Below are 13,553 nucleotides of genomic sequence, written 5' to 3'. Positions count from 1 at the left end.
GATTACTAGTGAGATTGAACTTCTCTTTGTGCTTCTAAGCCATTTGGGTTTTTCCTTCTCTGAATTGCCTGTTCATATTTTATGCACATTTTCCCACTGGGTTTCTTATCTTTTTTCTTGTTGAGCTCTTGTATGGTCTGGATATTAATCCTTTTGTTCACTTTTTAGAGATGGCAAATATCTTCTGTCAGTTTTGTCTGTGGTATCCTTTGTTGTAGGCAGATCCATCAATGTAGTCCCTTATGACTTAAAAAAAAAAAAATCATGTTTAAGAAATCGTTCCTGGGCTGGCCCGGTGGTGCAGCGGTTAAGTTCTCACGTTCCACTTCTCAGCGGTCCAGGGTTCGCTGGTTCGGATCCCAGGTGCGGACATGGCACTGCTTGGCAAAAAGCCATGCTGTGGTAGGCATCCCACATATAATGTAGAGGAAGATGGACATGGATGTTAGCTCAGGGCCAGTCTTCCTCAGCAAAAAGAGGAGGATTGCCAATGGTTAGCTCAGGGCTAATCTTCCTCAAAAAAAAGAAAAAAGAAATCCTTCTTTATCCCAAGCTCTTAGGAATATTTTCCAGTAGAGATTTCTGTTGGGTTCGTAGTTGTACTTCATATCTAGACCCTTACAGCATTTGGAAGGGAGATTTTTGGGGGAATTTGTTTTGTTTTTATGGGGATGAGCTATAGATTCAACATTTTCTCTATGGTAAGCTAGTTTTTACAGTACCATCCCCTAAAGAACCCATCTATTCCTCACTAATTGGTGTTGCTCCCTCTATCATATAACCAGTTGCCACATACCCACTATCTGTTTAGGACTCTGATCCCATTTCTGGAACAGCAAACAGACTTGGGCATCCTAGGTACCAGGAACTCTAGAACCTCCTGCACCTGGGGAATGGACTCGAGGAGTTTCTGTCCAGAAGTTTAAAGCTGAAGGGGCCTTTAAATAAAATCTACTTCGTGCTCTCATTTTTACACCAAAAGTCTGAAATATAGTGAGATCAAAGTGCTCAGAGTCACACGCCAGTGGCAGCTGTAGGATTGTGACCAGGTTGGCTCCAGTGCAGCCCGGTCTTCTCTCAGCTACCCCTCTTTGCTCTCTAGGGGCCAAGCAGGATGGGTTTCAGGCCTCACCTTCTGCTTCTGCCTGTCACAGTTTTGTGGGTTTCTAGTGACTCCATTTAGTGATCGCCTTGTTTGCTATTTAGGCTGGTTATTTTCCTTAACTACTGGGTGCAGGTGTATTGTATTTTTCTGTCCTGTCTTTTCCTCTCTTTCCTTCCTTCCTTTTGTAGCAAAGGGGAATTTATTGTTACCAGTCTAGGAAGCAGGTGGTTGTTGAGCCAGGCTGGGGAGCAAAGATGACAGGAATGGCCTGTGGATGTTTTGTATTTTAATAAATGAACTTTCCTGGGACATATAACTGCTAGTCCTTCCTTGAAGCAGTGTGTCTTTTTTTTGAATTGAGGTCACATTGGTTTATAATATTGTATAGATTTCGGATGTACATCATTATATTTTGCCTTCTGTGTTGATTACATTGTGCTCACTGCCAAAAGTCTACTTGCCATCCATTAGTATACATTTGTGCCCCTTTACCCCTTTCGCCCTCCCCCCACCCCACTTCCCCTCTGGTAACCACCAATCTGTTCTCCATATCTATGTGTTTGTTTATCTTGACATATGAGTGGAATCATATAGTATTTGACTTTCTCCATCTGACTTATTTCGTTCATCCTTGTTCTTGCAAATGGCAAGATTTCATATTTTTCATGGCTGGGTAGTATTCCATTGTGTGTGTGCATCTCTCTCTCTGTACACACATACACACATACACATACACCCTCTTTACCCATTCATCCATCTATGAACACTCAGGTTGTTTCCAAGTCTTGGCTACTGCAAATAATGCTGCAGTGAACATAGGGGTGCATATATCTTTTTGAATTAGTGTTTTCATGTTCTTTGTATGAATAACCAGAAGTGGAAAAACTGGATAATATGGTATTTCTATTTTTAATTTATTGAGGGATCGCCATACTGTTTTCCATAATGGCTGCACCAGTTTACATTCCAACCAACAATGTACAGTGGTTCCCTTTTCTCCACATCCTTGCCAACACTTATTTCTTGTCTTTTTAATAATAGCCATCCTGACAAGCATGAGGCAATATCTCATTGTGGTTTTGATTTGCATTTCTGTAATAATTTGTGATGCATTATATCTTTAGATGCATTACAAAGATATGTTTCTCTGTGTGAGAATCTGTCTCTTTCCGTCTCTAGCTTTTTTCTTTCTCTCTCTCATTGAGTGGAACAGAAAAAAAATGTTCTGGAACAGAAAGAGTTGTATTTTAAGAAGCCGTTCCACCCCTTAAACTTTTCCCCGTCTTCCAAGTCTGGACCAAATCTTGCCTAGGCTCCTGCACTATTGCTTTGCTTGGTCTAGACACTGCTAGGTTACACCTATTTTAATTCATGAAGTAGAACCAGAGGAATTTTAACCGGAGGTGCATCCCCAAGCAGAGAATCAGATGAGAGGGAAGGAGGAAGGCTGGGTGACTTGTGTTTGCTGTTCAGTGAGGAAAGAGGGCAGTAAAGCAGCCAGTGAGATCTGGACGGTGTTCCCTGAGGTCACTGGCATTCTCCGCAGCGCACCATCAAAGGGCCACTTCTTCCAGAATACCATAGGCAAACGTCCCAAAGGGAGAGTCTCATCTAATGCCGTTTCTACTCACGTCTAGAATGCACAAGCCTGACCTTAACCGCCTCATCATGTGACGCCTGAGTTTGGACACCTTGACCACCATTAACAAGGCAAGGCTGAAGGCCTTTGGGAATGCAGCACAACAATGCACGTTTTACCATATCCTTGTTTTCAAAACTGCGTAACTGCGTGGATGTGTGGCAGGTGTGTTGGGAGAGGGGCTGGCAGATTGGAAGATAATCAGCTCGGCCTCTCCCCACGCTGCAGACCATTTGGATAGGATGTGCTCTTCAGTCTTTTCCATTCTGTTGTCTGCCTCTGAAATGGGAGCTGTCATTTGGAAGTGATTTGAAAACCTTTGATGAAATCATAATATGTAATGTTTATTAATGGAGAGATTTTTTTTTTCCCCGCTCAGGGACTCAAAAACCCTGTGGGCCTCCTAATGTTAATCTTCGTCTTTCTGCTGGGTGTTTTATTTTTTAAATTTCCATGTTAAAGATGGGCAAAATGAGCAAAAAAAGGTGTTAACCAACGTACCTATCAGCTGGCTGCTAGGTGCTCTAGTTACATCTGAAAAGAAGGTAACCACAGGGACTGGGTGCTGTGTTCTGAAGTTTTTCTTAATGACCCACGTTTCTCAGTGTAGTTAAGACTGATTCATAAGAAGAGTAAGCTTAGTTTCTTTTTGATCCACATTCGATGAAATCTGCCTCATAAACTCAGAAATGTTTTCTTCCCAGCAAAGCCTAACAGAGTTGTAGGGAAAAGCTATTTTCAATTATGAAGAGGATTTATTTTTCTCTTTCTTTAAATGGGAAACTGTTCTTGGTTTATGGATTGAAGAGAGTTCTAATGCTGGTCTGTGTGATGGAAAGCGTTCTCTCTCTCACTAAGCATCTTGCCCTTATGTCATAGAGGTTATGGATGAAAAATGATTGAAATCGTATGAATGAATCTTCCTGTGCTGTGTCTGTAGTGCAGGCAAAATGCCTTGTCTTTATGGTGGATACGTTGAAACTCGGTGTATTTCCGCGAGCAATTGGAGAACACATCAATGCCTCAGATAGTGACGCATTTTGGAAAGAGACTTCTCATGTAAAGCAGTGGAAGTTGCATCTTAGGGATTTGGTTGGCTTATAATAATCAAATATTTTGGGTAGGAGAGACCAATCCTCTGACAAGAAGAGTCAGTGCATCCTGTGTGGTAGGGTGGCTTTTGAAAGGCAAATACTTAAGTATTTTGAGGACACCCTAGGGTACCTTTTTTTAAGTCTACTTGCTCATTTCTTGTGTCCATTTTTGGCTTTCAAGGGGACCACTTCCGTATTTTTACCTTTAAATATACGTGGAATACTAAAGCCGAATTTTGGAAAAGTCTTGTATTCTGAGCTGATGCTCTTCTATGTACGCGTTTTTATTGGATGCTCGTGTCTTTTCGAGAAAATCTCGCTTTGTAGGCTCTTCCATGTTACTCTTCATCTCAGCCATGGGGATAGTAAGCTTTTTAGTTTCCTTACGATGTGTCACAGGAAGTGGAAAGCATCAGCAAGAGATCATTAACTAGGAATGCATATAAAATTTGAGATTATGGGTTATTTGATATGGGAAAGAGAATTAGAAGCTGCAGGAGTTGAAGAAAGATGAGGCCAAATGGATAGTCCTAATGAAGTATACACACACACACACACACACATAATACAAATACATATGTGTGTTTGTATTCCTAACTCTAATTTTATACACAAACACACACACACACGTTTAAGTGAGAAGGACTAAAGCTATCAGTTGAGCTAGTACTTGTTATCAGCTTTCCAACTGGTAATGGAAGTGAAGGATTCAAAATTGGCTGTATTTATGGCTTTTTGATTATTTATATATTTTTTTAATAGCAAAGGAGGAAATAAGTATGATGGATAGCCAGAGAGATGCCTTTATGTTTATTTAAGGAAAAGGAATTCAAGTGGCAATAATCTATGGACAACAATATTTATTTGGGCGAAAGAAATAGTAATAATCAATTTTAATGTAGGCATCTGTTAGGCAAGCGAAGTGTGGACAACAAAAATGATTTATAGACAAAGATATGGCAAGTGAACATGAAATTATAATGGAAGATGATTTTGAAACCGAGTCATAATGAGTAAAAGCATTGCATTTCCACACATGTAGCCCATATCTGAAGTCTGTGCCCCGACTTCAAAAATACTTTTATTGTCTTACTACAGGGACTTGGAAAGCCAGTGAACAGGGAAATGCAATTTTCAATTGCTCAGTAAATCAATAGCTTCTTATTTTAAAATATAGATGTCTTTAACTTCAAGTCTAACCTGGAGGCCATGTGATTCTTGTCAAGGTAATGTGAGCACTTTATGTTTCTAGGAAATGTTTCCAAAAGGAAAATCAAGATTCTGTTTCACTCACTGTTAAAATGGCCTTTTTAGGTGTTTTAAATTCATTGAGCATACTGTCATCAGCATCATCATCACTATTAATATAATTATCATCACCACTAGATGGTGCATGGGGAATTAGGGGCACTGAATATTATAGGACTCATTCTTCTGTATGCTATCACTAATTGGCTGTTAAGGGAATATAGAAACGAATCAGAAGGTGGAGGAAAGGCAATGATAACGTTCCGTGGACTCTTCTCATTAATTAAAATCATGCTGAAGATTGAGGGGTGGAGTTGGGCATGGTGGGAGAGGCGGTCTTCCATATTTGCGCCTGTAAATATACGCGGAATACTAAGGTAGGGAAATGATGTTTAGATGTTATAAATGTCCTGTATCAGAAGTGGGTATGTATTAAATCAGAGTTGAAAAGGGCCTCTGCTGTTCTGGTGCAGCTGGGTTCTTGAGAATCCCTTATTAAACACCACAGTCTGTCTTGACTTTGGTTCCCAGCCTGCCCCCATGTGCAGAGTTGCCTGAGTTGGGGTCCTGGCTTGTCCCCTCCGTGCCGCTGACCCAGGAATTAAGGCACAGATTCAAGGTTCTGGCTTTGACAGGTGTCATTTTCCACTACCGTAACTTCTTGATTTCTTCTTTCTTCTGGTGATTTTGATAGACTTTCGGGAGTCTCTGCTGTCAGAAAATGTGCTGGCTTCTGGTTTCATTTATAACGTCTTGTGTCTGGCTTCCTCTAGACTGAAAATGTAAGTGGGAGGAATTATAGATAGTTCAATTAAAATAATAATTGGGCAAAAACAGCCCATAACAAATCCAATTCTGGGAAATGCTTCTATGCTTTGGTTATTAGGTTCCTCCCTATTTCTCCTGCTTAATTTTTTAAAATGTGATATAATAGCTCAATTAAGTATTCCCCATTTCTCACTTGTCTTTTTAGTCCTAGTGCCCAGCAAAGGGTCTGGCTTTCAGAACATCTTGAGAGTAAAAAACAGTAAATGAAATGAGAGTGAATAATGATCTGAAAGACCTTTAAAAATGCCTTGAGGGGCCGGCCCCCTGGCCGTGTGGTTAAGTTCACGCGCTCCACTTCGGGGGCCCAGGGTTTCACTGGTTCAGATCCTGGGCGCGGACATGGCACCGCTCATCACGCCATGCTGAGGCGGCGTCCCACATAGCACAACCAGAGGCACTCACAACAAGAATATACAGCTATGTACCAGGAGGCTTTGGGAAGAAGAAGAAGGGGAAAAAGAGGAAAAAAGATTGGCAACAGTTGTTAACTCAGGTGCCAATCTTTAAAAATAAAACAGCCTTGAACACGAAAGTAATGATTTCTTAATATCCACAAGCATAATAGGCCAGTAGTATTTATGTAAGATACCAGGATAAAATAAGTGTCAAGGAGTTAATGAGAAAAACTGATGGTATCAATAAATATGTAGCATATTGAAGAAAATTTGACAGTTTTAGATGTTATATCAAATCTTTTGATAACACCGAATTTGGGTTGGTCACAGGTCACTTAGTGGCTATTTAAAACTTGCGAACACTCTTACTTAGCTATACAGTCATAAAGTCGTAATCAAAAGAGAACTTGAAGTTAAGCCTCATGGGTAGAATTTCATCACAAACACTGCTCTTAGTGTGATGTTGAGTGGGTGGATGATAGTGGTGGGTTTTGAAAAAAAAAATTTTTCTATTAAGTGATTGTCTAGTTGTGATAGGTTGGCACAGGCCCTTTAATTCTTTGGACTTCAGCAATTTAAATGTATCCTAAAGTCTTAGACCTCACGAAGATGTCCGGAAAGACTCTTACTTTGACTCAACACCCACAGCAGAAAATGCAATCACCTGAGTATAATGCGTGTAATTTTAAGCTCTGATTAGCTAAAACACACAAACAACACATCAAAATTGTTTTGTTTTTTTTAAGGTCACCAGTTTAGTAGATAACTAACTTTCCATATTTCTGTCCATTTTATATCACCACTGGGTTTCCAACATGCAGCATATGGCTTCTGGCATACAGTGGGGGCTTAATAAACATTTTTGAATGGATGAATCCAAATTCTACACATAGAGAATAAAATCAGCCCTATGTAAATGTGTGATCTACTTGTTGCCAATTGTCCAATATGCAGATTAACCACATGGCTATCTGGAGGTCAGGAAGATGTATATATACAAAAATTCAGTTTTTCTGGGGCTTCATTTTGATTTGTGACATTAATTCAGATAGAGTCATAAAGTGCATACTAATGGATTTTTAATGGGTTAAAAGGATGTATGTCTTATTCAGCTTTTTATATCCAGCCCAGCAGCTGCATAGACCCTGATAATACAGGCATTTAACATATTTTTGTTGGGTTGTTGAAAAGGGGAAAGGGAGAACGTATTGGGTCATTAAGAATCCTTGCCCTTTCTTGAATGGAAAAGAAAGGGCTTGCTTGTAGTAGGAGGGGGCTGCATTTGTGAGCATAGGGATCCATTATCCATATCTGCTGAAGGGCTGTCAGATAGGAAGTAAATTTAGAGACCTACTTGTCCCTTTGGCTATTCATCACTGTTGATTGGCTCCAGTGGCAGGCAGCGGTATTTTTAGCGAAGCGAATGATGTGGAATTTCTTCATGTACAGAACATTAGCTGATCCCATTACTCAAAACTACTCAAAAAGTCATAGCTGACACTTGACTGAGCTGCAGAGGAAAAACAATAGACCTAAGAAACAAAATACTGACATGTGTGATGAAAATATAGGTAGATTCAAGTTACTCATCACCACTGGTAATCCAGTTTGGTGCTGCTAGTTGCCAGTGGTATTAAAAATATAATTTTCATAGAAATCAATTTTATGTGCGTATCTTAGCTCTGTCGTAGAGTAAAAAATAGGTTGATTTTTCACATCTTGTACCACCCCCCCTTTGAAATATATCTGACATTTATGCTTTGACGATTGATATGTAAAGACAAAGCATGAAGGACGTTTCCTCCTCTAGCAGCCAGCGTGGTGCTAGGACATCCTGGTTTCCAAATGATAACTGCAGGAAAATAGCAAATAATTTTTTAAGTGGCCATAATCCTGAGGGATGGCATTAGTAATTTCTAAGATAAAATCCTTTTAATAAATAAACTAATGTATTTGAATGGCTTCTCTGCAAGAACTCTGGACCACGGAAATTTAAAGGTCATCCTTCGGGAGATCAAAAGACCAATTGGTAGGCAATTTTAACTAGCAGTAGATGACCAGGTCTTAGTCAAAGTAGATTCTCTCCAGCACTCTATTCTTTGAGTTAGTTTTTGAGACCTAAAGATCTTTAAGATCCGGAGATTCCTCTGATGAGTCTGTTAAGCTTGTTCAAGAAGAATTCTGTGTTTATTTGCAGATGTACCCTTATGTGTTAGGGCTAAACCAGAACTGACCAGCAGGACTGTAGGTCTCAAGCCATGATGTCCTAGTGCTACAGGTAGGATTGGTGACTATTTAAGCCGAACTCAAGGTTTCTTTCTTGGATCAACCCATCTAATTATTTGGTAAAATCAGACAGTGGTTTTTCAGGCTATGGCGAGGAGAGTTAACCTGGTAAGTGAGAGGAATAGGTTGGATGTTAAATAGTGATAGCTTTGCTTTTTAAAATTGGTAAGGAAGGAGACAGAAGAGAGGTCGTCCTGTAGGTCATGTGGTAAAGGAAAAGTATCAGGCTTAGTCCAAAGAAACTTTTAACAACATACCAGTGAGGTGATGCCTGTTTATTAAAAATCCATCGGTAAGTTATTCATGCCAGTTGGAGAATAACACTCAAAATCATAGTAGAATAATTTATTCATTCATTTAACCAGTGCTTATTCAGCACTTATTATCTGGCAGATGTTATTCTAAATGCTTTCCAAATATTAATTCATTTGGTCTGCGTAGTTGTCACGAGGTGGGTTCTGTTATCACCCTCATTTTAAAGATAAGGAAAATGGGGCACAGAGAGTTAAGAAACGTGTCTAGGATCACACAGCCAGTAATGGCAGAACTAGGATTTGAAGCTGGGTGGTCTGACTCAAGACTCCGTGCTCGATCCAGTAGGCTGTGCTCCTGACCCGTCGTGCAGGGTATGCTCTGTAAGTCATATTGACAAGCAGTGACAGAGAGACCCTCTAACCTCACGTATTTTATTCCTTATATCATATCTCTCCACTTACATCTTTTATGAAGACCATTAAGAGGTTTTGTTGAATGCCAAGTGTGCTGGTTTAGAAGTCCTATCTTTGAATTCTGATATTTACCAGCTGTGTGGCTTTGGAATAGTCACTCTTCTGAGTCACTTTCACTTGCCAGATGGGTATAATGATATAAATCCTATTGCTATCACAAAAGTCAAAATGTTTTGTGAAATGTTAAGCACCACAGAAATTGGTTAGGCATCATTCAGCAAGACCAGTGGTCCTCCAATGACGAGAGCACCCAAGGGGGCCTCGCTGTCTTCCTGCGTCTCCAGCTTTCCTGTTACTCCCTGCGGGTGCTCTGGGGACCACCTCCAGACCTCGATCTGATTCTGAGGGGTTTATATTTAACTATTTAATATTTATGATAAAGACAAAGACCATGGATGTGATGGTATCTTGACATGAACATGATCCTTGTTCACATTAAAATGGAGAACAAAGTCTCCATTCTAGGTGATAACACATTCACCCAAATATTTTTTAAATGTTTGACTCTGCAGAGAGGGTGCAGTGGCTCTGTCACTGACCCCAAGTGATGCGATACTGAACTTCCAAAGCATCAGGCTTAGGTTGAACAGTATTCATCTTCGCTTCTGTTTCTGATCTTGTAAAAGCTAACTCATGCATGCACAACATGATAGGCTGTGTCATGCCTCACAGCCTTTTTCTGTGCTGTCCTTTTATACATTTTTTATAAGGCAGAACATATTCAAAGCATTCTGCCTCAAAAGGCATTTTGTTCTAATGGCTGTATAGAAATGTTTACTCTCTCTGCTTCTATGTTTTTAAAAAACAAAAGGGTAATCAGAAGCATTTAATTGTCTTAGATGCTCTACAAATAGTAATTAAAAGCTACTTTTTTTTCGGTTTTGCAGAAGTGCAAGCGTGTCTCTGAATTAAATAAGGCCCTGTGTCAAGCCTGGTTTGCACAGCAGAGGTGATATATTTTAGTAGTGCCTAAAGTGAGGGCTCATTGTCCGAAGCATGATCAGTAAACCCCATTCAAATGTGTGTTTATTCTTTATCCCTGTTCTCAATGGTCCTAATCCAAGGTACAGTGTAGTGTTTCCAGGATGTCACCTCTTCTTGATTCTTGTTTTCATCGTTAACTGGTATGCTCAAAAGCCATATTCATACCTTCCTTCCAAAATTCAAAATTTTGAGTAACAATACTCAAAGATATGTCATCCTGTTAAAAGATTAATGTATTCAATAAGTAGTGTATAATGTCCCCATTTCATAGAAAAACTGAGGCAAAAGTGGCCTCAAATTTTGGCATAAGGTTATAACTAGTCGGTGGAAAAGCTGCAGTTACTAACTTTTGGGTTCTTGGCCTTCGATTTTCCCCACCAGTTCAAAAGCCTCTCATTTGTACGTCCTAAAGAAATGTTAAACCAGGTAAATGCCTTGGCTCATCCTGTTGAAGGATGAAAAAATCAGAAGTCTGTAGTGTTATTTTACAGCTCAGAAGTCACTTCTCTTGTCCTTGAATCATTTGAGCAAGAGACAAGGAGGTCAGCAAACCCCGATTCTATTTTGGTCCTGACCAATGACTGGTTGTTTGACCTTTCACAAGTCACTTAACTCCTCTGTCACTCTCTGTGAAATGAGGATGGAGCAGCTCTGGTCTCCTGCCTGTCGCAGAGGGTGACTTCATAAGGAAAGGTGAATGGAGATGCTCAGACAGAATAGAATGCTGAAGGCACTTTGCCAAGCACCATTCGGTTGACCAGCTACATAAATGAGGCTGAAACTAGATGGGGACTAATGGTTTTTCAATAAAAATATGCGCCAGAATGGCGGTGTAACCTCAACACCTTCTGTCTCCCTGTATTAATAAAGGTGTGATGGTCCACAGGTATGATTTTTTTTCCCCGAAACTTGAGATATCTTGCGTAAACTTGAGCAGATAAATTTCAGAGGATTTTATAAAATAGACCAATAAATTGAGTTGGTGAAATTCAGTAGACATGCTTCCTAAAAGTCAGATTTTATTTTACTATCATCCATCTTTCTTGAGGAACAATCGATGTCAACCAACTGCCTCAGAGCTCAAGCTAGGAAATTTCCTATGATTCAGGATAGCATATATAATTTCTTGAGAACGCATGTGACAAACACTCTCTTCGTGGGCCCTTTCATAGCGTTTTTTAAAAAAAATTTTTAAGAGAAAAAAATTCTATTGTAACACCAATCAAATTTATGGTTCCCTCTAACATAGTCTCACCATTAATACCTTATTCTATCAATTTCAGAAGAAATGTCTTGTTCAGAAATATCATGTTTGTTCTATAAATCTTTAGTTTCTTTTTATTGACAAAATTAAAATAATATTTAAAAATCTTTTATAAGTTATATTTTAAAATTCAAAACCCCAGTAAGGAATGAGGAAGGGTACAGATAGGCTTTTCACAGAAAAAGAAATACTAATTGCTAATATACACATGAAAAGACCTTCAGCCTCACTCTATAATGATCAAAGGAACTAGAACATTCTGTCAAGAAGATGGCTATATCTGGGTTCAAATTCTGATCAGCCTCCTACTTACTTGGCTGTTGGATTTTTTTCCCTCCTCTTTTTTGTTTATTAAGGTATTATTTACATACAGTGGAATTGACCATTTTATGTGTACAGTTTGATGAATTTTGATAATTGTATGCAATAGTGTAAAACCACCAGAATCCATTTTGTTGGGTTTTTTGCTTCAATTTCCCAGCAGTTAATTTTCCTAATGTTTGCAAAACATGGTTGGAAGCGGGTACAGCACTAACTCTACAGGTGAAGGGAGAGGTGCGTTCAAGTCAGCAGGTGTTCTTTGAGCACCTGTTGTGTGCCAGGCACCTGTGGCAGGTGCAGGGGACCCTGACTTCAATGAGTTTCTGTACCAGGAAGCATAGGCAGCTGAAGAAGAGAAAAGTGTGTGTATTTAGCCATTAATTTACACATTGATGAAGAAAAGGATACCCGCTAATTAGTGCCAGGGAGCAAATATGTCCTGAATAGTTGGTTTATCAAGTGGCAAGACTGTCTGTATTCTCTACGCTCTTCCATTCAAGAAGGAGAAAAACTTTGTTGGGTTTTGCTCTAGATTCTTAATATTCAAACAGGATTTCATTTCCACTACTTCCAACATTTTGAAGAAGAGGAAATTTACTGAGAAAAAATGAGACTTCCAGCTTCTTTCATGTTATTAAGACGTGCTAACCCCCGCCATCTTTGAAATTGACATTCTTGTAAATATCAAGCATCTCGGAAGTACCATCTTCCATTCTGGGAGCTCTCTCACTCTTCAGAAATCCAAAGGAAAGTGAGAGAGCTCCATTGAGCCATGAGACTCTGGAAGAGCCTGTGCTTTCACTCTTCCTGCATCTGGGGCCTCTTGATTCATCCTCCACCCCCTCTCCAACCCTTCCAACCCCTCCATCCACTCTGGTGGTGTGGGCCCTTGATTCCTCCTAGATTACTGTCTTGAAAAGGCCCCTAGCAAACCCTGCAGGAGCACTAGAGATATCGCAGAGGCTCTTACAAATACTTCACTGGTGCTCCTGTCTGACGCCTGCAGTCCTTGAAGTGCAAAATTACTGCAGGTGCGGTTCCAATGGTGCACCGATTGGCCAACCAGCGCCTCTCAAATCAACAGCTTTTAAGCGTGTCCATTTGCAGACGCACTGAAAGCTTGCAGGTAGATGTGCAGCCTGTAAATGAGCTCAGTGTCTACAGTTTCCGTGCCTTAGACCCCAAGGCGTGTTCGTGGCAGGTAAAGAAATCAACGACCTACGCCCAGATGTGGTCCCAGAAATTATAAGTCTACACAATTGGACTTTTCAACTAAATGCTATTTTGCAAATTCAGAAATAATAAAATTCCCACCAATTTCCAGGCATAGAAAACCAATTTCTCCCTTGATGGGTCCAATTACATGGTTGATATAAAATTTTAAGACCTATCTTAGTGTTTTCTGAGCCTAGCTACTCTCTGTGGGCTTATGAATATATAGCACATGTAAGATATTTGAGTATTTGTATGTCTGGACTATTTGCATGAAAGAAGTTCGGCAAATTCTTTTAATACCCAACCATTAAGCAGCATTTTCTCTGCGTTTCCTCTCTGCCGGTGTTCCTCTCTCTCCTCTTCCTTTTCCTTCTTCCCTTCCTTACTCATCAAATATTTGAGGCCCTACTAAGTGCCAGTCTCCCTGTTATACTGGGGATACAGTG

General features: G+C 39.9%; 1 protein-coding gene across 42 annotated transcripts in view; it reads left to right on the top strand.

Annotated features, from left to right (window-relative positions):
• The window catches only part of CELF2 (CUGBP Elav-like family member 2), a 789,986-nt gene that overhangs the window by 571,826 nt on the left and 204,607 nt on the right, over positions 1-13,553 (top strand). Inside the window, exon 1 of one of the 42 annotated variants that reach the window (XM_070255370.1) lies at positions 5,322-5,463. The exons of the other annotated variants lie outside the window; for them this stretch is intronic. Coding sequence (XP_070111471.1) covers positions 5,339-5,463 — 125 coding nt within the window. The 5' untranslated portion in view covers positions 5,322-5,338. Of the gene's footprint in view, positions 1-5,321; positions 5,464-13,553 lie in introns of those variants that run through there. 42 annotated transcript variants of the gene reach the window in all.

Source organism: Equus caballus, chromosome 29 (assembly GCF_041296265.1).
Source record: "Equus caballus isolate H_3958 breed thoroughbred chromosome 29, TB-T2T, whole genome shotgun sequence".
In the NCBI taxonomy this organism is placed as follows: domain Eukaryota; kingdom Metazoa; phylum Chordata; class Mammalia; order Perissodactyla; family Equidae; genus Equus; species Equus caballus.
The sequence above is the reverse complement of the archived record's forward strand: the minus strand, read 5'-3'. Positions and strand labels throughout refer to the sequence as shown.